The 24233-nt window shown below is 43.1% G+C and overlaps 7 protein-coding genes across 7 annotated transcripts; 4 read left to right on the top strand and 3 right to left on the bottom strand.

Annotated features, from left to right (window-relative positions):
- Nucleotides 1–104: 104 nt before the first annotated feature.
- BCIN_01g07260 (hypothetical protein) lies at nucleotides 105–2358 on the bottom strand. The gene is made up of 4 exons (XM_001561104.2): nucleotides 1694–2358; nucleotides 1152–1608; nucleotides 924–1097; nucleotides 105–839 (listed from the first exon to the last, which is right to left on the bottom strand). Exons 1-4 carry the CDS (start codon nucleotides 2108–2110, stop codon nucleotides 238–240), a joined length of 1650 nt encoding a protein of 549 aa, XP_001561154.1. The 5' UTR covers nucleotides 2111–2358; the 3' UTR covers nucleotides 105–237.
- Nucleotides 2359–2822: 464 nt separating this feature from the next.
- BCIN_01g07250 (hypothetical protein) lies at nucleotides 2823–4831 on the top strand. Its single transcript, XM_001561105.2, has 5 exons — nucleotides 2823–3616; nucleotides 3690–4049; nucleotides 4113–4171; nucleotides 4244–4345; nucleotides 4436–4831. The coding sequence occupies exons 1-5, from the start codon at nucleotides 2914–2916 to the stop codon at nucleotides 4547–4549; spliced, it is 1338 nt and encodes a 445-aa protein (XP_001561155.2). The 5' UTR covers nucleotides 2823–2913; the 3' UTR covers nucleotides 4550–4831.
- A 131-nt stretch (nucleotides 4832–4962) lies between these two features.
- On the top strand, nucleotides 4963–6438 carry Bchgh1. The gene is made up of 5 exons (XM_024690672.1): nucleotides 4963–5016; nucleotides 5070–5115; nucleotides 5174–5277; nucleotides 5337–5450; nucleotides 5512–6438. Exons 1-5 carry the CDS (start codon nucleotides 4996–4998, stop codon nucleotides 6400–6402), a joined length of 1176 nt encoding a protein of 391 aa, XP_024546441.1. The 5' UTR covers nucleotides 4963–4995; the 3' UTR covers nucleotides 6403–6438.
- Nucleotides 6439–6451: 13 nt separating this feature from the next.
- Nucleotides 6452–10111, bottom strand: BCIN_01g07230 (hypothetical protein). Its single transcript, XM_001561106.2, has 6 exons — nucleotides 8883–10111; nucleotides 8208–8827; nucleotides 7844–8142; nucleotides 7524–7787; nucleotides 7387–7465; nucleotides 6452–7280 (listed from the first exon to the last, which is right to left on the bottom strand). The coding sequence occupies exons 1-6, from the start codon at nucleotides 9170–9172 to the stop codon at nucleotides 6520–6522; spliced, it is 2313 nt and encodes a 770-aa protein (XP_001561156.1). The 5' UTR covers nucleotides 9173–10111; the 3' UTR covers nucleotides 6452–6519.
- Nucleotides 10112–11510: 1399 nt separating this feature from the next.
- BCIN_01g07220 (hypothetical protein) lies at nucleotides 11511–16282 on the top strand. The gene is made up of 3 exons (XM_024690671.1): nucleotides 11511–12126; nucleotides 12179–12839; nucleotides 12887–16282. Exons 1-3 carry the CDS (start codon nucleotides 11585–11587, stop codon nucleotides 16133–16135), a joined length of 4452 nt encoding a protein of 1483 aa, XP_024546440.1. The 5' UTR covers nucleotides 11511–11584; the 3' UTR covers nucleotides 16136–16282.
- A 1605-nt stretch (nucleotides 16283–17887) lies between these two features.
- On the top strand, nucleotides 17888–20800 carry BCIN_01g07210 (hypothetical protein). The gene is made up of 4 exons (XM_001561110.2): nucleotides 17888–18176; nucleotides 18225–18769; nucleotides 18820–20038; nucleotides 20105–20800. The coding sequence occupies exons 1-4, from the start codon at nucleotides 18091–18093 to the stop codon at nucleotides 20619–20621; spliced, it is 2367 nt and encodes a 788-aa protein (XP_001561160.2). The 5' UTR covers nucleotides 17888–18090; the 3' UTR covers nucleotides 20622–20800.
- A 207-nt stretch (nucleotides 20801–21007) lies between these two features.
- BCIN_01g07200 (hypothetical protein) lies at nucleotides 21008–22278 on the bottom strand. Its single transcript, XM_001561111.2, has 3 exons — nucleotides 21993–22278; nucleotides 21596–21941; nucleotides 21008–21534 (listed from the first exon to the last, which is right to left on the bottom strand). The coding sequence occupies exons 1-3, from the start codon at nucleotides 22048–22050 to the stop codon at nucleotides 21393–21395; spliced, it is 546 nt and encodes a 181-aa protein (XP_001561161.1). The 5' UTR covers nucleotides 22051–22278; the 3' UTR covers nucleotides 21008–21392.
- Nucleotides 22279–24233: the final 1955 nt, after the last annotated feature.

The following is a 24233-nucleotide window of genomic DNA, read 5'->3' as shown; positions in this document are numbered from 1 at the left end:
AATCTCCTGATAATTTGAAATCCAATCAAGATCTTTCTAGCGAGTGTTTTGATACCAAACATATGGGTGCCTTTCTAAATAAAATATGAGTAATGAATGATATTTGGATTATTTATTCTCATCTAAATTCTCAAAATTTACTAACGGTTGAGGATTTCAGTTTATGTTTGAGATAATCTTGATTTCTGCATTATAATTCTAATATCATTAATTATCAGCAATTAAATAGTCAAGAGCTCATTGATCCCCAGGAATCGAAGACTCGGGCTTCGAAAGAGTGTCAAACTCCACGAAGCTGAAATCCGCAGGTACAGTGCCCGAATCCCCATTCCCAGTCGCATAGACTCCGAGCATCATTCCTGTAAACGCGGCACCGATGGGGGGATCGGCCGTTATCTCCTCGACTATTGTTTCGCCTATCCATTTTATGGCTTTTATGGTGGGTTCATCGCTTGGTTTGAAGCCTAATTTGTATCCTTCGTTTGTACACCAGATGTATAGTGTTACGTCGCCTTTGGTTTTTAGGTCGTCGATGTTATGTCTCTTGGCCTGACCGTTGATGAAGATATGACTGAATACCTGTCTGCAAGATTCTTGGGGACTGCCCTTGATTCCGATGTGGGCGTAAGTTAAATGGTTCCAGTATACTACAGTGCCTGCTTCCATGTGGGTAGAAGTGGGATTGAAGGAGAGCCGTGTAGACCAAACCCCTATGCGAGATGTTTGTTTACGGAAGAACACGGTAGGGCAAGCTGGACTACCGAGTGTGTATGGACTTCCGAATAGACGTAAGCTAGATGGATTGGAAGTTATTTCGAAGTCTTGTTTTTGGGGAGTATCTAGAGCAATGATCAGCATGTTCAATTGGCATGAGCGTTTGAATTTTTGAGTGCTGTGTTAAGGATCATACAAGGTGAGCCTACTCTTTCGATACCAACCAAGTTGCAACTCTGGACTCGTAAAGTCATCACGCGACTTGGTGGGTTGTTGTGTTTGATATAGTCCAGGACCCTTCCCTTGAAGAGTTATTTTCTTGCCTTCGTTTACAACTGGCCAGTCATTCTCCCACGTCATAGGTACGAGAAAGGTCTCCCTTCCTGAATTTCCAAATTAGCTGATATACCCGTAGGCAGCTAATTTTCTGATCTTACCAAAAACAGAAGATTTGACTCCGTCAGCTAGTACTATAGGCCGACATGCAAGCATGACTGCCCACCAATTTCCTTCTTGGTCTTCAACAATATCAATATGGCCTGTATTAACCACTTCGTCACCTACAGTACCGATTTTCCATAATGGAGCATCGATGATTTCCCATGGTCCGAAGGGTCCAGTTGATGATCGCGATACCCATTCACAATGTCCCGATTCGGTGCCACCTTCAGCAGTAAATAGATAGTAGAACTTCCCACGCTTGAAAAGATGAGATCCTTCTGCAATACCCGATGGAGAGGAGCGAATTACTTGGGGAGGAGATGTAGACACCCCAGTGGAAATATCAATAGTGGTGATGTGGATGGCAAAATCTTTGAGAGGCTTTTCAATTGTACGCTCATGCTTGCGTCTAGTGGTTGATAAGTAGACTTTTCCGTCGTCGTCAAAAAACAGCTTCCATGATTGTTAGCATCCAAATCATTGTTCCTTTTCATCTGAATGACAGCAGCTAATATCTAAGCTCAAAATGAGCACTTACATCTTGATCAAATCCTACTTCATCAAACCAAACTGGTTCACTCCACTCGCCCCCGAAAACATCTTCCGCTTTACACTTAACATAAAATCCTCTCGGCCAAACCCTCTGATCTTCCTGTGGTCTATACCTATCAAAGCACGCAGCTGTGATATAGAACCAGCCACCATGCTCCCGGATAGTCGGAGCCCATATTCCACCTCCTGGTTCGGGAGTCCGAATATCAAGCTGGGAACGACGGGTCAAGGCATGAGATATGAGTCTCCACGATATCAGATCAGTGCTGTGATATATGGGTATCCCAGGAAAGTATTCGAAGGAAGATGTGATGAGGAAGTAGTTATCGCCGGAGCGGATGATGGAGGGGTCGGGATGGCTTCCGGGGAGAATAGGGTTGGTGTAAGTATTAAGTTTGGTCATGATGAGCTTGAAGTATGGGGGACTAGGTTCAAGACCATCGACGAGGCTCAAATTTGCGGCGTGAGAATGTACTTTTAGAAAAAGTCATTCTTATTTGAAGTGCTTGCATTCTGGTACCAATGTATCATGCATGCGGCCGCATGTAAGGTTATTGAATGTTGAATGGAAAATGGAAAATGGAAAGTATTATCATTGGTGGATCATAATTCTCCCCACCGCAAACTAGCGTAGGAACTGACGGCTGGAGCGTGCATTAGTTCCCGTGACGGTTCAAGTCTGTAAGCTTCATCAATCTTACAACGAACAGTTGGTGAGCAGACAGTTCCTCAGGATTTCTACCAGCCTTTTGACATTGTTCCTTTCAATGTTAGAGACGCCGAGAATTTCGTCGAGTTCCAATGCAAACCCTCGATTCTCAAGTGAAATAACAGAGCATGTCTCGTTATCGAGAAGCGTGTTCCTTGCGTGGCGCTTCGAGAGCTGTTTTCCTTCAATATTAGCCTGTATGCTTTGGCAATCTTCAATCTAGGCTGATATAATTAACTTCTCCTCTCGGATGGAGCTTAGGTTAAAAAGGTGGTAGATCTACTTGGCCATATTACAGCAGTGGCCAACATGAACATCGTGACTCCTCTCTCGGTGGAGTTGGAGTCCGAAATGCATAACTTTCCCCTCCCGGGGTATGTCTAAGAGGTAGGTACTTGAGATCAATGAAAGATATCTCTGGTTTCTCTCATTCTCCTTCTCTCGTTGAACTTCATTCGTCTTCCTCTCATATCTGCGAAAATTGAAGACACGCAAAAATGCATCTCAATTCCCGTTCCTACAATGTTCTCTCCGCTCTTTTGCTCTCCTCATTCCCTAATCTTTCTTCTTGTGCTGAAACCGCATCTTCATCCCTTTCACGCCCAGAGATCATAGTTGCTCCCATCCAACCTGCCAAGGCACACTTGGCAACTACTGCACTTTCTACGCCCCGAAACCGCACTTGCCATGTCTCCTCCCTGGGCTCTGGCCGCGATGATTCTCCCGCCTTACTTGCCGCCATCAAATCCTGCAACAACGGCGGAGTTGTCCAACTAAATGAAACCCTCTACACGATTTCCACCGCGCTAGACATTAAATCTCTCCAATCCATCGACTTCAACATCTCAGGTACCATTCAATTCTCCTCTAACATAACCTATTGGACAGCCAATAGCTTTAAGTATGTTTTCCAAAACAGCAGTTCCTTTTGGCAATGGAGTGGAAATGACATCAATTGGTATGGAGGGGGAACCATTGATGGCAATGGGCAACCATGGTGGGATGCTTTTGCAAAAGATAGTACTCTTGCGCGGCCGATATTGTTTGTTATGAATGGAGTGACGGGAGGAAGTATGAGCGGGTTGAAAATGAAGAGTCCACCAAATTGGTTCAATCTTATCACCGGTAGTCAGGATGTACTCATTAGTGGGATGACTTTGACGGCAGTAACAAGTAACTCTAACCCGGTCAAGAATTCTGGTGCGTTCCCCCCTACTCTTTGCCGAATTTCATTAATCTTTGGTTTACACATGAGACTAACAAATGTTCGAAGATGGCTGGGACACTTACCTCTCTTCTCATATCACAATCCAAAACTCAACCATCCTTAATACCGACGACTGCGTATCCTTCAAACCCAACAGCAGTTCCATTATCGTCCAGAATTTGGCATGCTCAGGTTCTCACGGCATATCCGTTGGCAGTTTAGGACAATACGTTGGAGTCACTGATATCGTTGAAGATGTCTACATCTACAACAACACATTAAGTAATGCCAGTGATGCAGCGAGGATCAAGGTCTGGGCAGGCGCAGTACCAAATTCGGATGGAAGTCTACCTTATGGAGCAGGTGGAGGTAGTGGCGTGGTGAGGAATATCACATATGACAAGATGTCGGTTTCTAGTGTTGATTGTAGGTTTCACATCATCTTATTAGAAGTTGGGTCAATTTCCATTACTAATTGAGAAATGGTAGACGCGATTGAGCTCACTTCTTGCTATATGCAAACTACTGCAAATTGCAACGCCTATCCTGTGAGTAATCCATCCATCATCCTCTTTTTCGCTCACAAGAAGTCCGAGACAGCTAGCTAACAGTTCTACCAGACGAAAATGACAATACAAGATGTAGTATTCAAGAACTTTGTCGGTGTCGCAAGCAAAAAACATGACCCTAAGGTCGGAACTTTGGTGTGCAGTAGTGCTACTGTGAGTACATCCCTCTTGTCACAAATCATATAGTCCTTTCTCAAAAACCATGACCCGCCTATCAATTACTCTTGACTAACGAATGAGAAGTCCTGCATAAACATCTCGGCTCAGAATATCAACGTCACAACGCCGAGCAAGAAAACTGCAACGTGGACTTGTACGAATGTAAATAAGACTTTGCTAGGTATCAATTGTGCTTGAGGGGGGCTGGGATCCTGGGCAAGGCTAGGAGAGACGAAGCAAATAGTATATTAGTTGTTCAGTAATCGTTGTTGATGGCCGAAATATGTTCTTCGGCACAAGGTTCTTGTGACGGCGAGGAGATCATAAATCAATGACGACGAAAAAAATCTGACACAACTTTGATTAGGTGACAGTATCAAGAACATGCATTGAAAATATACAATTGAATAGAAATCGTGGGAGGTAGAAAATGATACAATAGGTTCATTTGACACCATACGAAGACAATATAAAATACCATGTAGAGCTCACCGGTAGTAAATTATTCGAACTTAGCGGGGCGGGATAAGAAAGCGGTGACCCCAACAGAGCGGCAGAAAAGAAGGCTTGCATTTTGCCCCTCTAAAATATTTTTGAAGAAGTTCGTCATTGACATCACTGGAAACACTCGAAATATTATCAATATGCCGACTGAATTAGAAGAGGTAGAACTCAGCTCCTATTCTATTCATTGAAATCATGCTAACCAGTTTTGAAGCTTGTCGATTTTATATCGCATGGAAACACTCAAGTGCGGACGATCGGTATGTTTATGATACTTGAACCATCCGTTCAAACTTTGACTGATTTGCGCCATAACAGCCGTCGAGAATTTGATTCCATATTCTTTATCGCAACCTTCAATATTCAAAACAAATGAGCTTCTGCCAGTAAAGGACTTAAAACTACTGGTCCGCGACTACAAAGTACGACTCAAAGCTCGCAAACATGATCGTTGGTAGAGGCGCGACTAATGCCTGTATAGCAAATTGCCAAAGATGCAATGACAATTCTCATAAACCTGTCGACAGACAAGGAAGTTTTGGAATATCTTGCGAGTGACAAGGAGTTCATCAATACTTTATTCAACAAGTTGACAGTACGTTAATCTCCTTTCTTAGTCTCTAAACCGACAGCATCTAATAGTTCTTCGTCCCCAGAACCCCGCAGAACCAAATGCAAATCTCATTGCTATGCTACTCGCGAATCTTGCAAAATGGGACGACTTGAAGCATATCATAGCCCTCGAACGTCCTGCGCCGAAAGAATTAACCTCGAATAATCGCGCGATCGATCAACTAATGGACCTTTTCGTGAAGGGTGCAGATGGAACATACAATAAAGATGCAGATTATGACTACCTCGCATATTTGTTCGCAGATCTAGCCAAGCACGAAGAAGGAAGAAAATACTTCCTGACAAAACAAGAATACGATGGGGTTGTACCTCTCACGAAAATGACGGTTTTCACCGAACACAAATCAGACATTCGTCGAAAAGGAGTTGCATCGACGATAAAAAATGTTGCGTTCGAAATCGAATCACATCCTTCATTCCTGTCAGAGGATGAGATCAATATATTACCATATCTACTGCTACCTATTATGGGAAATGAGGAATTCGATGAAGAGGAAACTATGGCAATGCTACCAGATCTACAACTATTACCGCCAGATAAGGAGAGGGATAGTGATCCCGTTATCATGCAAACACATGTGGAAACATTGATGTTACTCACAACCACAAGAGAAGGAAGAGATATTATGAGAGAGATCAAGGTTTACCCAATCATAAGGGAATTGCACTTGAAGGTTGATCACGATGAAATGAGAGAAGCCTGTGAGAGACTAGTACAGGTTTTGATGCGAGATGAGGAAGGTGAGGAGAAAGTGGATGCAGGCATGAAAACTTTGGCCCGAAGATCTGACAAACCTTCATCCTCGCCAAAACCATTCTCGTCGCAGGCGAATGGTATTGCCGGAAGTTGGGCATCACAAGATGCAGAAGACCCTGCATCAGATTCGGATGATGATAAAATAGTTGAAGTATAGATTTAAAGTACTGAATGTAAAAAGCTCATTTCCTCATTTCTCATACCGATGAAATTTCACATTTCATCCGCATACACCCCCCCCTTCGCCCCATTATGCCTTTCCTCTAAACCACTCTCAACTCAAGGTAAAACTATTACTGACCGCCGTGAAGGCACTAATATTGCCCAAAACACTCTTTGAATCCCCGTTATACCTAACCCTATAGGTACCCGCCTTCGTTCCATCTCCAGTTCCCGTCTCCCAACTCACGACCACACTACTAGTACCCGTCAAGCCATTAACTCTCGTCCACGTATACACCAAATACCAATCATTATCATTTCTCACCGTTGTCCAATTACCATTCGAGCCCAATTGTTCAACCGCCGTAAATGTACCTTCCAATCTTAAATTATTGCGAGGATTAGCGCCTACAAATGTTGTGTTTACTACAGATCCGATCTTGTAAGATGCAGCTGGTTGTACGGATACGCTTCCAAATGATCCACTATCATATGCTACTCCGGTTATGAAACTTAAACTCGAATTGACATTGTTTGGTGGACTGGGTCCCGGGGCAGGCTGACTGCTATTGGTAGCGGAGAGATATCCGATGGCGGATGTGGTGAGATGGATGTAAGCGTCTAATTCATGTTGGCCGAATAAAGTCGAAGCGCCTTCGTAGCGCTGAATGGAATATTCTTCGGGGGTGGCGAGGTAGTGGGCGTACGTGTTTGCGGGACCGCCGAGAACTACTTTGGGGGTGGCGCTGGTTATTTTGGATGATACGGCTGCGGCCGAGATGGCGGATTTCCAGCGTCGTCCGGACATGGTGGTTGCTTCGGAGGGGGAGATGATCATGATTAGTTGTCCGACGCGAAGGAGTTGCACGTCGACTTGAGCGAATTAGCGGGGGAGGGTAAGTTTGATGATGTGAGGAAGATGGGGGTGAGAAAGTGGTTTGAGGTAAATTTTCAGAAGGCTCAGGAAAGAATGACGTACCGATATTGGGAGTCCAAGCATAAGGGCTTGACATCTCACCTACATCTAGGAGAACAGGCTTGGGATATTGACAAGCAACCTAGAGAAAATTAATACTGGATCTAGAATAAGCAACGTTCACATGACTGAGAGCATACCTGTTGAGCGGTTGGCACTCGGAGAAGACCAGATACCAGACTCCAGAGAGGATTTGAGGGTGTACCTGGATCATTTTGTACAAAGTCAAAGGCACCTGGTCCATCGGTTGTACCAGCTGCAAACGAATATCCCAATGCTGCAGGACATGTTTGGACAATCGATCCATTTGCGAGAGGAAAGTCATAGTACTGCATATCTTGGAAGAAATGGAATGATTTGACACTCCCTCCCACGATAGGAGTACCGACTGAATCCAACGTGTTCTACACAAATCAGAATTTGATTAAATCACTCTTCACGAAGGGAAGAGAAGACTTACATAAAGAGCTTGAGCTCCATTATACTGTCTCTGCCCAATGATATAACAACTCTGAGTTCCCAAATCCAATGCTTGGAAAGCTGGGCCTCTTCCATGACATGTCTCGGAGATACCGGCACAAGTACTGTTCTCCAGAGTACATTGTTGGCCAGAACCATCGTCACACCAGGCGCCAAGAACGTTTGGTGAGGTGTCTCCGACGCTTGATTGTGAGAAACCGGCGACGAAACCTGGAGCCGCTTTAGGGTCTGCTAAGGCTGCTTTCTCGAAAAGATAAGCTGCTACTCCTTTGTTGTCACCTGAATTTATAGTGCTTAGTCAGTAGACGTATCTTTCAATCCCCAAGGGTGTTTGAATAACTTACCAGTGACGTGTGTGTTATTTTCCAACATGGAAGTGCCATGAACACTGAACCATGTCAAAACACCAATATTCAATCCATCTGAAGCCCGCTGGAATCGAAGCATGGACAAAGTCTTGTCAACATTGTCCGTATATAATGCCCTTTCCGCTGCAGGGTTGGCAAGATATGCATAAAGACTGCGATTGATATTTGCATCTGTGATATTTGTGTCTCCGGTGGTTAGATATCCAGTGGTGAGCGAATCATGAGCTCTTTTGATTGACAGAACTGCGCCATCGACAATTGCTTGGTAGCTTTGCTTATCAAAACCTAATGAAGTGACTTGTGGTAAAAGATAATTGTAGTATGCTCCGGGACCGGAATGTTGATGTGTTCCCGTGACGGCAATATTGTTTTGCCCGTAGACTGCATATGCCGGCCCCAAAGCGGCTAATCCTTGAAGAATGCCATACCTGATTGCAGTGTCCCCAGATGCTGTGTCGAGAACTAGGTAGACAAATCTATTGGCAGGGGTGTTTACATCACCGACAATAAAGGCTCGGGAGTAAATTCGTTGACGCAACCCTGTTCCGACTTGTGGGAGACTAGCATAGCCCATAAAGTTTATTTCAACAACAGGACTATTGAATGTCATCAGTAAAACAGGAAGATGTAGGAAAAGAGCTCAAGCCTTACCCAGTAATATCGGCCTTGCCGACTCCAATGAGATATGGGTCACCCGTTGCTCGAGTTTCGTGTTCATGATTGTTTGCCCATCCGGAATTGGTATTAGAAGACTTGTGTTTTGGCTGAACGTCTTCAATTTTTGTAAGTCCCACAACTAATGCAGTAAATGCAGTAAACAAAACAACCCCAGCTAATGCCAAGAAGACTGCACTTGCTAGAGATCTTTTGCGAGGAGTTTCTGGTCGTTCATTCTCCAGTTTTTCGTCCACCGGGACCTGTGAATATTCAAACCTCGACATGATCAATAACCAAGGAGCGAAAGTGTAGCAAGAAAAGAAACATAAGTAAAAGGATGATAGCAGGTAGATAATATATCATCCAAAAACAATAATCGTATCGGTGTGGCTCGTGTAGTAGCATCGTTGTTACACGTGCCGTCGTTTGACCTTGCAGAAAAACATTTGATTGAAGATTCTAACGGAAGTTTGGACCGATGAAGTACTCGCGCGTGGTAATTTTCAACCATGATAGCATCGCTTGTACCTCAATGTAACGAGGGGTTCGCTGATCAATTTCTTCTTCAGTGTCATCACCCGATTGTATCCCCTGACAAGATTTTGTACAACCTATAGTTTCGCTTGAATCTTAGGAAGTCAATCAAACTTGCTGCTGTATTGATAATGCCTGTCCAATAGATAATGCGGGGGATTAAGCATTCATGGATAAGCTCGAGTCTCATTCCAGTGGAGCTCGGGGAACCTGTTCTTGATAATAGACTGTTAGATTTGGCAGGTCGTTGATTTAACCCCCTGACCGGCTGCAACCGTAGTGACTCCTTGACATATCTGTATCGCAACTCGGACATGGTTGATTGATACCAATATCTCTTGCAAAGTCACCCACCATCTGCGAGAATGGGGGGTTGTTAGGCTAAAATGGTAAATATGAAGAACTCATTCCTGCAATGTATTTGTACATGTGCATAACTCTAGCGTAATAGAATTGAGTTGATAGGATACTGAAATGAATGTACTGCAATCCATGTAATCTTTACTAGCACGTAGATTCCTCACGTCGGTTTGATATATCAAAGTGTGAGTTCCACGCAAGCTGAATGTTCCTCATATCTGAGAAAGTGAGCGATGGCGTCCTCGTAAAGGAACAGGATTGGGAGATCGTATGGAGGTAACTTGACACTTGGAATCCAAGTCATATCATAAGATTCGATGGTAAGTACCAGGTATTGGTACGAGGAGATAAGGATCAAATTGATAGCTGAAGTGTGCATGATGTGCATGTGCGTGTATTAAGCCTCGGTTGCCAATTGATCTCGTGACCTTCACCAACGCTCTCAAACCCTTGCATTGCAGCCAATCTCGCCAACATCGCCAACATCATCAACCTCTGACCAGAAACACACTTTACAGCTCAGAATGCATCAATATACGCCCCGGAGAATAGTAACGATTCGCTTTCGAACGTAACGCCCAGGCCGATTTTTGTAACTACAAATTTCAATCTCAAGCCGGGGATTAAAACTTCTGGGTTGCAGGCAATCAAGTCAAAAGACCTACGACTAATCAGAGTTCATCAAATAGTCTAGCGCAAAAGTGGTCCTAGTCCCCTTCGAATTCCACACAGCATTAGCTCGAGGTGGCCACAAAGGATTGTGTTTCCTTCGAGTAGTGGATCCGGAAATACATCTTCATCGAATCTGTAATGATTATCCAAGGAAGTGCGGCAAAGAAAGCAGAGTCGAAAACAGTAGTATCTCCGCGTAGCGTCAAAATCATTCGCCCAGATGCTGTTTCTCTTATTTAATTCTGAAGCCTCGAACAAACCAAAGGGTCGCATCAGCTATATATGCCATTGATATGCGTAGAAAGGAAAGACTTGGCAAAGACTTCTCTGAGTCTGGGACAAATGTAATAAAAGGAGAAGGTTAAGGCAAAGATGCTCGAACTGAGTTCGAGAGATAATTTCCTAGAACTCTGAGGCTCACTACACACTCTATGCCGGTTATATCACTGCACGTCTGTCGCTTATACTGGCAATGGCGAGTATCAATCCTCCGACGTAAAATGAGATGCACTAACAAGATTCGATCCTGGAAGATCACCTCAATCATTGTTCAAGTCTTTTGAAAAATGACTCTGATAGTCAAAAACTCAATTGACTGCATGTTCGAGAATCTTCAAACAATTTAGAACGATCTGAAATTCTCAGCAATGATACCCTATTGCAACAACCTTCCATGTTTTTGAAGTTCCATTGTCGCTTTGTTCTGAGAAAAACTCAATGCTTCTAGAGCAAGGCTTTGGGAATTCAGATTTCTTCATATTTGTCTATATTGCGAGCTGCTGCTACGTCATTGTCATGGTTGGTATCATGGATACATTTGTTAACATACGATGCCTAGATCTCTAGTCTCCTAGACTTCCAGAAAATAATAAGTAGATACTTCTAGAACAATGTTTTTCTCAAAGGTTATCTTTTTCAATAATCTTCGTATTGTTCTTCACGCTTCGCTTAAACAACAATACTAAGGGGAAGCACCAGAATTGATCCTCGACCCGAAATAATGTTGGTCTGATTACAATTGCATGACTTGGGATCATGCTAGTTGCAATGTTGCTTGATGTCTTCTGTCCATGCTGCACGAATTTCTCTGAGATTTTCGACACCATTTGTCGCACGCAAAATCTGTTTCAATGACAATATTGAAAAGCAAAGGCTCGAAGAGTCACAAAAAATACAGTCATTCTACTTCTACCTCACGCATCCGATTGCCAGATGATGATCAGAATTCGTCCATCGAATTGCGAAATATCAATGACTACCACGCCGATGAAGAAATCAAATCATCTTTCAAATCCCTATTCACATTCACAACAAAAAAGCACATATCTACCATAGTTCCATGTATAGTATTTGCAATCATTAGCGGCGTTCTAAAACCTATATCGGCAATATTTTACGGAAATATCTTTGGTACTCTTACAAATTTTGGGTCCGGTGTTCTCACCGCACAAGAGACCTTACAACATGTCTCGAAATGGTGCATAGCTATAACTGTTCTTGGGGGCGCAGTATGGTTGTTCGAAGGCTTGTTTCTGTGTTCGTGGATGGTATTTGGAGAGCTCCAGGCTAGAAGCGTGCGCGAGAAAATGTTTGCCGGCATGTTGGAGAAGGATTTGGAATGGTTTGATCTGCGTAGAGATGGCATTGGATCATTATTAATTCGAATTGAAACGTGTGTGGAATCCATTTATGGTCGAAATGAAAACATACTGATTGAACAATAGACAAATTCGAGAGCTCCAATTATCCACATCCCAGCCTCTTGGGTTTCTCCTGTTTGAGACTGCTAGCGCATGTGCAGCTCTTGGGACTGCCTTCTTTTACTCTTGGAATCTGACTCTTGTCATTATAGCGACATTTCCAATTGCCGGTGGAATACTTTATCTAATTTCTAGAAACATGGGCCCAGCCATCGAAGCCCAGAAAAGAGAGCTATCGCAAGCTTCGAAATTTACAAATACAGCCATTACAGCCATCGATACTGTCAAAGCATTCAACGGACAGGACCAGGAAGTTTGGCAATACTTCTTAGTAATCAAAAAATCAACAGTTCATTACATGATCCAAGCCAGGTCAAATGCATTTCAATTTGGGATTACCAAATTTGTCATGGTGGCCATCTTTGTTCAAGGCTTTGGGTATGGTCTCACGTTAGTCGATCATGGACTAGATGCCGGAAAGGTTCTTACAACTTTCTATGCTTGTTTGACTGGGATGATGGCTATAGAAGTCGTTTTACCACAATGGCTTGTCTTAGCAAAAGGAATGTCCGCTGGAGCGACTCTCAAGTCTATCATGAACCAAGTGGATAGAGGAGGAGTTGCAAAACACCCAGAAGGGTTAATGGTACCTAAAACCTGCAACGGTGATATAGAAGTCAATAATGTAAGTAGAGATGGCCACGATAAACCATCAAGACTAATCATGATCAGGTTACATTTGGATATCCTTCCAATCGACAGCACAATGCTCTTATAAAAACAACATTCTTCTTTCCTGCTGGCGAGACTACTTTTGTAGTTGGTAAAAGTGGTTCTGGAAAGAGTACATTGGGAAACTTGTTGCTCAAATTTTACGAGCCACAGGAGGGAAGTATCTTGATAGATGGCCAACGTATACAGGATCTCGATACCGATTGGCTGAGACGCAACATCACTCTCGTACTGCAGCAGAGTGTGGTATTCAACGAGACGGTTAGGAAAAACATAGAATTTGGCAAGGAAGGAATAAAAAATGAAGCTGATATCATAGACGCCTGTTCTACAGCCAATCTAGAACAAGTAATTGCCGATCTTCCTGATGGACTTGATACTATGATTGGCTCTAAGGAGAGACAACTGAGTGGTGGACAAAAACAACGTGTTGCATTGGCACGAGCTAGATTACGAGATGCACCAATCTTGATTCTTGACGAAGGAACTAGTGCTCTTGATCTGACCAACCGACTCAAAATCATGGATAATATTCGAGAATGGAGGAAAGGAAAAACGACAATTATTGTGACTCATGATATTTCCCAGATATTGGATGATGACTACGTTTACGTTATGGATCAGAGTAAGGTTGTCCAGGAAGGATATCGTAGGAAGCTTTCTGCGAAAGCAAACGGTACTTTCGCTACATTTTCGCAACTCCCGGGATTGCCCGTTGAACAGTCGACAGACTTGTCCAACATCAGAAGAAACTCGGACCCTGGAACACCATTAACTGGAAGCTTTGAAGACTTTGTTCAAGAATTGAAACCTCGTTTCTCTACCAAGTCTACAATCTATGGTCCAAATGCAGCAAATCGTAGGTCCTTGGATATATCAAACAGACGATTATCTCTTGGATATGCTTCAATAGCTTATGCCAATGACCTACAATCAGATAACATTTGGACATCTGGAATTGACAGTTCACGTTCAAGGTTTGATGATTTGCAAAGACCTACCTCACAGTTTCAGAAGTTCCAAGAGTCGGCTAGTAGGCAGTCTATACATCCTATCAGGCCACCAAGGTATCAAGACGCAGGATTCCAATCGATCCCAGAACATCCCTCAGACAAGCCAAGCTTTGATAGAAAACCTCTGATTCAAAGCCCTCTCAGCTTGGTATCAATCGAAAAGAATCGAGACTCTAAAGTCGCGCCTATGGATTCTTTGTTGGAACACTCAGATGACTCTGCTGATAATGCGGGCGATTCTGAAGAGAAGAACGAAACGGGTCATCTCAAACCCGATACTTTAACTAAGATCTTAAAGACTGTTTGGCCCATGCTGAACAAGAAGGAACGCACAATCCTTTCGGTTGCATTTGCCGCAGCATTTATTGTGGCAGTATCAACCCCAGCTTTTGCTATAATATATACCAAACTTCTTGACACTTTTTACCAAAAGGAGAACCGCAACTCGAATGCTTTAAAATGGTCACTTGTCTTACTCGGAATCGCCATCATTGATGGCATATCTTGTTTCTTTTCGCATTATGCTTTGGAACGTGCTGGACAAGCTTGGGTTAGTGCTCTGCGTGTAGAAGCACTAAAGAAGATTCTCGCACAACCGAAGTCATGGTTTGAGGAATCCAGGAATTCACCTAGCCGGTTGAACGAAGTTTTGGATAGGAACTCTGAGGAAATGCGTAATCTCGTTGGCCGCTTTGCTGGTATTGTATTCACAGCATTTTTTATGCTATTGATATCAATCATTTGGGCTTTCGTGAATACATGGAAACTGACATTAGTCTCGATGGCAACTGGGCCAGTTATATACGCTGTCACCAAAACGTTCAATCGCGTGAGTGGAAAATGGGAAAACAAGTGCAACTACGCCTCTGAAATGACCACTGGCATATTTTCAGAGACGTTCTCCAACATCAAAGTGGTTCGGGCTTTTACTCTGGAAACTTACTTTGAGACAAAACACACCAAAGCTACAGAAGAACTTTATAAAGTTGGACTAATACGAGCAAACTACTCGGGATTGCTGTGGGGATTGACAGATGCGATGTCATTCTTCATCACTGCAACTATCTTTTATTATGCCACGGTTCTCATTACCAAGAGAGAGATCAGTATCGCGACTGCACTACAGACTGTCAATCTTCTATTATTTGGTATTTCTAATAGTACGAATATGCTGGCCATGATACCACAAATCAACTCTTCTCGCGTTACAGCTACGCATATGCTTGCATTAGCCAATCTCGATTCATCTTCCTCCCACGAAAATAAAGGAACCGAACGGCTTTCGACAATCTTTCCAATCAAATTCAACCGTCTTTCATTCACATACCCTACTCGTCCTGAAAAACGAACGATATCATCCTTTTCTCTTTCCCTGATTCCTAACTCAACAACTGCACTTGTCGGACCCTCCGGCTCCGGAAAATCTACAATAGCTGCTCTGCTCATTGGTCTCTATCCGCCAGATACTTCAACACCTCCACCGTTGACATTCAATCGCGTCTCCATAAGTAACTGTCACATTCCGTCTCTCCGGGCTTCTCTCTCACTCGTTCCACAAATACCGATTCTATTTCCAGCTACCATTCTCCATAACATCATTTATGGTCTCCCAGAATCTTCTCCTTGTGCTAGTCTTCCATCTGCTATTGCATCAGCAAAAGATGCTGGGATCCATGAATTTATCACATCGCTTCCACAAGGTTATGATACTATGGTAGGAGATGGAGGACAAGAGTTATCGGGAGGACAGGCCCAGAGAATTGTGATATCAAGAGCACTGGTCAGAAAACCAACTTTATTGATATTAGATGAAGCGACGAGTGGATTAGATGGTGGTAGTGCAGAGGTGATAAGAGAGACTGTGCAGAAGTTGAAGAAGAGAGAAGGAATGGCCACGCTGGTTGTTAGTCATACGGCTGAAATGATGAAGATAGCGGGACGAGTCGTGGTGATGGAAGAGGGAGAGATAGTTGAGAGTGGTGGTTTCGATGAGTTGAAGAATAAAGTCGAGGGGAAATTCAGGACTTTAGTTAGAGATGATTCGGGGGATAAAGTGGTGCTGAAGGAAGAGAATGATGCTGGAGAGGCTAGTAGTAACGCTAGTAGCGATGCTCACAAAGGTGGGTTGGGTATTAGAATTCCTGGTTACGATGAGGTAGAATTCCATACTGGAAGAGACACGCCGATTCGAGATGCAAGAAGGAGAGATACTTGGCTGCGGCAAAACAATCATTGAGATGCCATATTTTTCACCGCCATTATTGCGATTTCATAAATTTGAAACATCTCAATTCAATCATTTGTGTTCATACTTTCATTTTAGTTTCTACTAGAATGGTTTGAAGCATACACGTTGCATAAAAATCCCCTTAAAGCTTGTTCATACATTATTGAGGAACTATAAAGAAAAGATAGAATCACAATATCTGCATTTGTTTATTGGAAATATTTGTTCCTAATAGATAATTATCTGATTAATACCACCCTTCTAACGCGAAGATGCCATTTATCTCATTACCCAAATCAGGGATATCCACTAGCTGCGCGAATGACGAGGACGAAATCTAGCTTGAGTCTAATACGACAGGTACTTTTCTATGGTCAATCTTGATTGGAAATGACACATGTAAGAAAACAGACCGAGCAAAACAAGCTGGGAAAGAAATGTAGCGAGTTGTCCCGGGATAATATGATGATTCTTACCAGGCAGCAATATTGATAGGTGCATCCCATGTTTCGAGTTCATAGAAATTGAGATTTCCTAATATGCTCCTTCAAATCATGACAAGACAAACGAAAGTGGACCATCTTGCAATCCTAACGACCTTAAACGCGATGTATACCTCGATATGGGGTTGGCTCGCGAAAGGATTTGGCGATCTCAATTTGCTTTCACTATCAAAGCTTCCAGAACCTACAATCTTTCGGCAATCGGCAACGAACAGGTGCAGTACATTGTGGGTAGCAATGACGTCGTTAATTTCATCTGTTGCCGCCGCAGGGCTAGATTGCTTCCAAAGGGGACAATGGGCGGAAAGAATATAAAATTACAACTTCATTAGATACGAAGAAAAACCGTGCTCTTACACCGGGACGAGTTGAGCAGCGGTGGTTTCGAGGAATGGACAAAGTACACAGCATCACAAGTACTCACCTTCGGAGATATTCGTACCTGTGGCTTGTGGCTCTGTATAAAGGTTAAACGCCCAAGAAGATAGTCTCACGGCGCTAAATTCGCCTCAAAGGTGGCTTTAAGCGGACAACACTAATTTGACATAGCCGCCCGCCAAAACTCTCGAGAAAAGGTCAACTGGAAGTCACAAACATGTTTTCCTCTTACCATCTCGTTACGACTTGAGATTTGGAAATCATAGTTGATGCTTCGATCGGGTCCGAATTCTACCAAGTATTTGATGCATGTCTCTGCAGTGTTCCTTAAACAATGTTTTCACCTGTGAAATCTTCAAGACTGCCATGAGGTCCTTTTCGTTGCCGTGGTTGGATAGTGTTGCATCGGAAAGAGAGACGTTATCCGATTAACCCCACGACCCATAATTATCCTGGTATTTAACTGGATCGAGACATCAGGAGAACAATCGCCAATACTACAATGAAGTCTCGCGTCTTTCGCACGTGTGGCCAGGTGGTAGATGTCGAGGTTCACATTTACTATCGAGTGTTGTCGATGTTCTTGATACTAAGACCATCTAAAAATGATTCACCGTACTATGGACAATCAAGTGACGATGTCATTGGGTAGAGTATATGATCGGCACCCTAAAACATGCCTTGTTCGATGGCTTCGAATTTAGTCTATGCCAAATATAGAAGAAAATTGGCGTGTTGCTTCTACAGCATATACTAGTTGCACACTGGTAGAGTAACATTACTTCCAATCACCTTCCTGTCTTTTGCCATTCACAAGTTACGTATTCTATAGAAGTCTTAGGTCGTACTGCATCATTAATTGCTATATACCCCCCTCCAAGAGAGCATGCAGTCTCATATTTCTGGTTTATCCATGCGCTCAACATTAAACATAGCCTTCCAAGTGGCCTTCTTTAAACAACCTGCACAACATCCCATTCTCAGAACCATGTACACTATGGTTGTGGAGTTCTTATAAAACCTCTTCAGGTAACCACAAAGTCTTTTCTCCTTCTCTTCAAGCTATTCGTAGCGCGTCACCAAATGATGAATTTAGTTTTGATATTTTTCTTTCTCATATTGGACATTGTCCAAGCCCAACCCGATTATTCACAATATGTGAATGTGTTGTAAGTGCACAAGACTCTTTCGATGCAAACAGTCTCTAACTACCTAAGTACTGGAACACAAAATGGAGGAAACGATTTTCCCGGTGTTGCTCGACCTTGGGGTATGGTCAAGCTTGGTCCCGACCTACTCGTTCAGGGTACCGACTCATACTCTGGCTATCTTCCTAATGGAAACTTCTCAGGCTTTAGTATGATGCATGAGCAAGGTACTGGAGGTGCACCAAAGTATGGAACGGTTGCCCAATTACCTTTGGTGGGAACAATCACCGATCCTTTGTCAAGTATAACTGTCGGCAGAGCAGTTCCTGACCAAGGCTCCGTGGGCTACTACCGGGCTCAAACGAGTGATAATATTGTTGTCGAGCTTGCCGCTACATCGCACGCCGGACTATACCAATACACGTTTCCTCCCACTAGCACCGGGAACAATATTCTAATTGATGTCAGCCATGTGGTGCCATCTTTCAGAGGTCAAGGATTGGGTCAAGCATATGATGGAGGAAGTTTTCAAATATTCTCAGATGGCCATTATGAGGCATCTGGTGTTTACAACAATGGATGGAATAGATCTCCTGACTGGACGATATATTCATGTAAGTCTAATTTTTATCGTAAGATATCTGATATATACTAATTGATTAAGGTGGCTATTTTAACGTAACACCTTCTGCATCGAATGTCTACGCCAATACTGGTGCTGGTAGTGTCATCCAGCCCAGTAAATCAGCCACTTCGGCTGATTTGAACACTGCTGTTGGCGGGCTCTATACATTCAACACAACTGTTGTTGCATCACGAGTTGGGATTTCTTGGATTTCCAAGGAAAAGGCGTGCCAGAATGTCAACAATGAGATCCCAGATGATACTACATTTTCAAATGCGGTTTCCGACACCAAATCCGTTTGGAATGATGAAGTCTTATCAAGAATCACAACTACTTCTACCAATGCGACCAACCTTGGATTGCTATATACGTCTATGTATTTCATGAGTCTTCTTCCAACAAACCAAACAGGAGAAAATCCAGGATGGACTTCCACCGAACCATATTATCAAGACATATTCACTCTTTGGGATTTGTTCCGTTGTGGTACAGCTTTATTCCACGTTCTCCAACCCACTGCTTATGAAGAATATATACGTTCCTTGATTGATATCTGGCGTTTTGATGGCTACATGCCAGATGCTCGCTCTTCGAATTATAATGGTCGAACTCAAGGCGGTTCCAATGCAGACAATGTTCTTGCCGATGCTTATGTGAAGGGTGTAAGAGGTCAGATCAATTGGGATGATGGCTACGCAGCCATGGTGAAAGATGCCGAAGTCCAACCTAACAACACCGTTCCACCTGATCCAATGGCCCCGGACTCATCAACAAAGGAAGGAAGAGGTGCTTTACCCGATTGGAAACAATATGGCTATATTACTCCGACGTATAGTCGTGCCGGTTCTCGAGCAGTAGATTATGCATACAATGATTTTTCGCTTTATCAGGTAGCCAAGGGATTGGGAAACACAGAAGATGCAGCCAAATATCTAGCTCGCTCACGAAATTGGAGAAATCACTGGAATCCCAATTTAACCTCTATCGGATACTCAGGGTTTGTGGTCCCTCGTACAGCAGCAGGCTCTTCAACGCCCTTTGTTGCTGTGGATCCGTTAAACAATAATGGATACTGGGGTGACCCATTTTATGAGGGCAGTTCATGGCATTATTCTTTTGGCGATATTCATGATATGAATACTATTATTGAATATATGGGAGGAGACGCTACATTTTACAAGAGATTGGATACGATGTTTACCGTTGGAGCGAATCCTAACAACCCAGGGGGTATCATCTTTGATGGCACAAATGAAGTGTACGTATCTCGCGTTCTATAACATTCGAAACAAAAACACTAAAGCAAGCAACTAACAAAACGCAGCACATTCAATGTCCCATACCTCTACAACTTCATCAATAACCAATCTCGCTCAACCTACCAATCTCGAAAAGTAGCCAAAACCTACAACCTCTCTCCGGCTGGTCTTCCCGGCAATTCTGACGCAGGAGCCATGCAAACGTGGCTCATTTGGAATATGCTCGGTCTCTATCCCATCACCGCGACTCCGAACTTCCTAATCACATCCCCCTGGTTCGAATCCATAACTATAGATTTAAGCCCCAACGGATCTTCAGCTAGCAATCGCAAAACACTTACCATAACCAGTACAGGTGGTGACGGAAATGGGGATTCTAATTACTATGTGCAGAGTCTGAAGGTTAATGGTGTCGATTGGGATAAGAATTGGGTGGTGTGGAGTGATATTTTTGAAGAGGGAGGAAAGATGGAGTTTGTGTTGGGGAGTGAACCGAGTGGGTGGGATGAAAATGGGGAGAGAGTGCCCAGTCCAGCTTCGGAGACGGCTGCCGGGACAAGGAGATTTAGGAGAGAGATTTGAAGGGGGGTAGGTGAATGCTGGAATGATTGTATATATTAGGATGCTTTTTAATCACTACATTGGCTTTGGGTTTTGGTAATGGGGCGGAGCGGCCCGAGTGGATGAACATTTCGTTGGTGGTCGTGTTTTAGCCTTTCGTTTCGATGGTATATTTTGATTATTTCCAAATCATTTTCGCAGCTTCCTCAAAACAGACTTATTGGTCTTTCGTTCTTTTTGATATGTAGATGCATGTTTCCTGCAAAAACGAGCATTACAGTGGAATACCTCACACGTCAAACGACATTTCGGAAGGAGGTAGAAGTCTTGGCATTGGGCAATGACTAATCAGAGCAGCTACCTCTTTCTCGATCAGTGTGGATTTCAATTTGAAACTGCAACCCGTTATACATGGTTTATTGCATGAATATATATGTACATTTGTTGAAAATTTCTACTAAATAACCTCCTGTATATTTCTTAACTCCGGAATTCTGGTAAATGCCAATACCCCCGAGAACATTTATTACAGACTCAAGCGTGAGCTGCGAACTAATATACATATCCACCTCTAGAACCACAAGCCTTTACTTCCAGACATGATCAACGGACAGCACACAGCAAAGAGACAAAGCTAAAGAGAAGATGAAATAAACCATGGGTATTGTAAACGAAATATGACACGTGGTTACCAGAACCACCGATGGGAGAGCTGAGAGCTCATCTCAAACCCGAATAAACAATTAACATTACGCATTCAAACAAGGAACCTGCCTCACGGTCTTTTCCTCCTCAAATTCGTCGCAGAGGAACTGTTGTAGCTTTATCGGCCGCAATTTGTCCCATGACACCGCCGCCCATTGCGGCAGCTGGAACATTGCTGGCTGCTTTGGCTGCTGCCGCTTTGTATGTCCCGAAGTTTTGGGTTCCATTCCTAAATAATAAATCAGTCACATTCTATGTGGAGCAATGCTCATGAGATAGGAGTTTCTTACGATGCATTGATTGTCAATACCATTCCTGCTTGACAATGCTTTCCTTGCGCACAATACATGAACATCGGATCTGTACTATTGACAGTCATAGTGAAAGTCGTGATCATGCTTTGATTTGCCGCTACTGGAACGAAGCCACTATTAATTGCATTGGCCATTGGCTGACATGGTGAATCAAAGGCGGATTGTGTGACAGTGTGGTTCCTTTCGTGGAATTGGAATTCCACCGTGTCACCAGGCTTCGCGGTGATTTCTTGTGGCGTGAATAGAAGAAGAGAAGTGTTGGTTGAACCAACCACAACGGTATGAACCTTTGCATCTGCAGCACTGGGTGCTTGTGTTGGAACTTGGAGTTTGTTAGCTGGCGATTCCTATAATTCAGATCCACAAAACTTACCACCAGCGACGAGACTGGCTGCCATCAAAGCAATTGCGGAGAGCTGAGTGAAGTACATGATGTTTTATTTGTTGGCAAGTGATTGGTTATTAGTTTGTGAAAAGTAGCATTAAGAGGCAAACTATAGAAAACGTCGGGATTGTGTGTTATATATGCATACTTGAAAATGGAAGATGACCAGCCCTGGAAGTCCTAGCGTCAGCATCAGACAGTTCGCATCAGACTTTCAAGCTTTCTTCCTCCTATTCCAAATCGAATTTTCATCTGTTCAAGCATAACTGGAGTCTACGGAACCGAATTTCAGAATATCTGATGTCAGACTTCATGCGGGAGTTGCTTTACCGTCATGAAATCTATATCCGGCCAATCCAGTATCTAAAAGCCGAGACTTTTTGGGAGCTATCCAATACTGAGACAAGCTTAGAGTGTGTAAAGGAGCCTCAAATTCGGAAAATTATCCATCTTTGATGTGTTACGAAACGATCTAGTGATCTTTAACCTCACGTCTGTGCGATAAATTTTAAGCTTGTGGTTAAATTTGCCTCTCCTCGCAGGAAATGGACGAATGAAAAGTGTGGAGAAGCGTTTTAGGTATTCTGAAACAAACCTGCGACTGGGCTAATTCAACAGTGATCGACATACTTTTCTGTGTCATTGGAAAGGGACTGCGCCTCGTTATCTTTACAAATCACTGGGGCCGTTGATGCCGTTTTCCCTTGTTGCTGACATGTCGACATTGGCAGTAAAAATATCCGATGACAAGCACATCTTGGGAGACTTAATCTCTAGAGCTGGGACGCCAATGGAAGACGTCTGATAAAAAGAAATCTAAAATGACAGTTTCAGAGAAAGAACATTTATCATAAACGTAAACGTCAAGCAGTAGTGCCATGACTCAAAAGTATGGCCGCCCAACAACATATAGCTGAATTGATTTATGCTTAAAACTTACACCTCGGATGTACTTCAAGATCTAAAAAAAGATGTGAAGAAAACGGCCACAAGACACATCATCTCTTCCTCCTCCCCGGACTGAAATATTGATACCTTTTTACTTGCCTGATACAGCTACACATTGTGTCATATCCTAGGTCGCCAAGTACAATTCCTGTTCCAAGCATTGTTCTTGCCGGTTACGTATTTCAAGATACACAAAGTTAATGACCTCTACTGCTCAAAAATAATCGCCTAATACCACAGAGAACTGATATATACATCCAACTTTTCAATATCTAAATTTAGCACACCAAAAATTCAAATCTGATACCACGAAACTGTCTCTTTGTTTTTGTACTGTCTGCTAATATCACGCACCCTTTGTAGCTAGCACCTGCTCCAGGCAATTTGTAGGACACTCAACCACGAACATAAGATATGCAACAAGATGATTGAGAATAGACAGTGGTTGTAACCCCTCAAGTTGTGCCATCAAAATATAGAGAAACTCGAGTACTCATCTGATGGGTTGGGATATGCAATATAGATGTTAGGAGTTTTCAGTAGAAACATCATCGCTCTTGATATCAGATCTTCTATCAAAGCCCATGCTAGATCATTCGTGAATACCTCGCAGCTTTCGAAATTATGGCTACGTTTTGAATTGCCATGATAGCTTTGTGTCCACCTTCATTGTGTTATCTAGACGAGTATCTGCAAACCTACATAGCCTGTGCCTTCTCATCTATTGACCGTCTCTCCCCTCTTCCGTAGTTAAAAATCAGCATACCACAATGTAAAGGTCCATAATCTATCAATCATGCCGTGCAATGCATAGCAAGCTCAACCGTATCACATATCAATATCTCTCATACCATTTTGAGATCCTCACACATCTCTCATCTCAGTCTTCCAACTTTGCCCTCTATGTAATCGGAATGTATTCACAACATTCCCTCCTCAACATCGCCACACAAAACCCATCCAACAAATCCAAGCATTCATTTCCTCGAGAGAAAAAAAGAAAAAAGACGAATAAGACACTCATTCATCTGCCTACCAATTCGCCACCGCCAAAAACGCAGTCGATTTCGTCATATCAGACATACATCGCGTACATACAATAAATACGATATACAAAATCCCATCCCATATATAAAATCCCATACACACACCCAATACGAATACGATAAGGTTACATCGATTACGTTACCAGCCACGCCCAAGCCGCAGGTACCCTAATCCAACCCTAATCCAACCCTAATTCAACCTTAATTCTCGATGCATCTACAGGGGTACACAAGC

The sequence above is a fragment of the Botrytis cinerea genome, chromosome 1 (genome assembly GCF_000143535.2).
Source record: "Botrytis cinerea B05.10 chromosome 1, complete sequence".
Lineage (NCBI taxonomy): Eukaryota > Fungi > Ascomycota > Leotiomycetes > Helotiales > Sclerotiniaceae > Botrytis > Botrytis cinerea.
The sequence above is the reverse complement of the archived record's forward strand: the minus strand, read 5'-3'. Positions and strand labels throughout refer to the sequence as shown.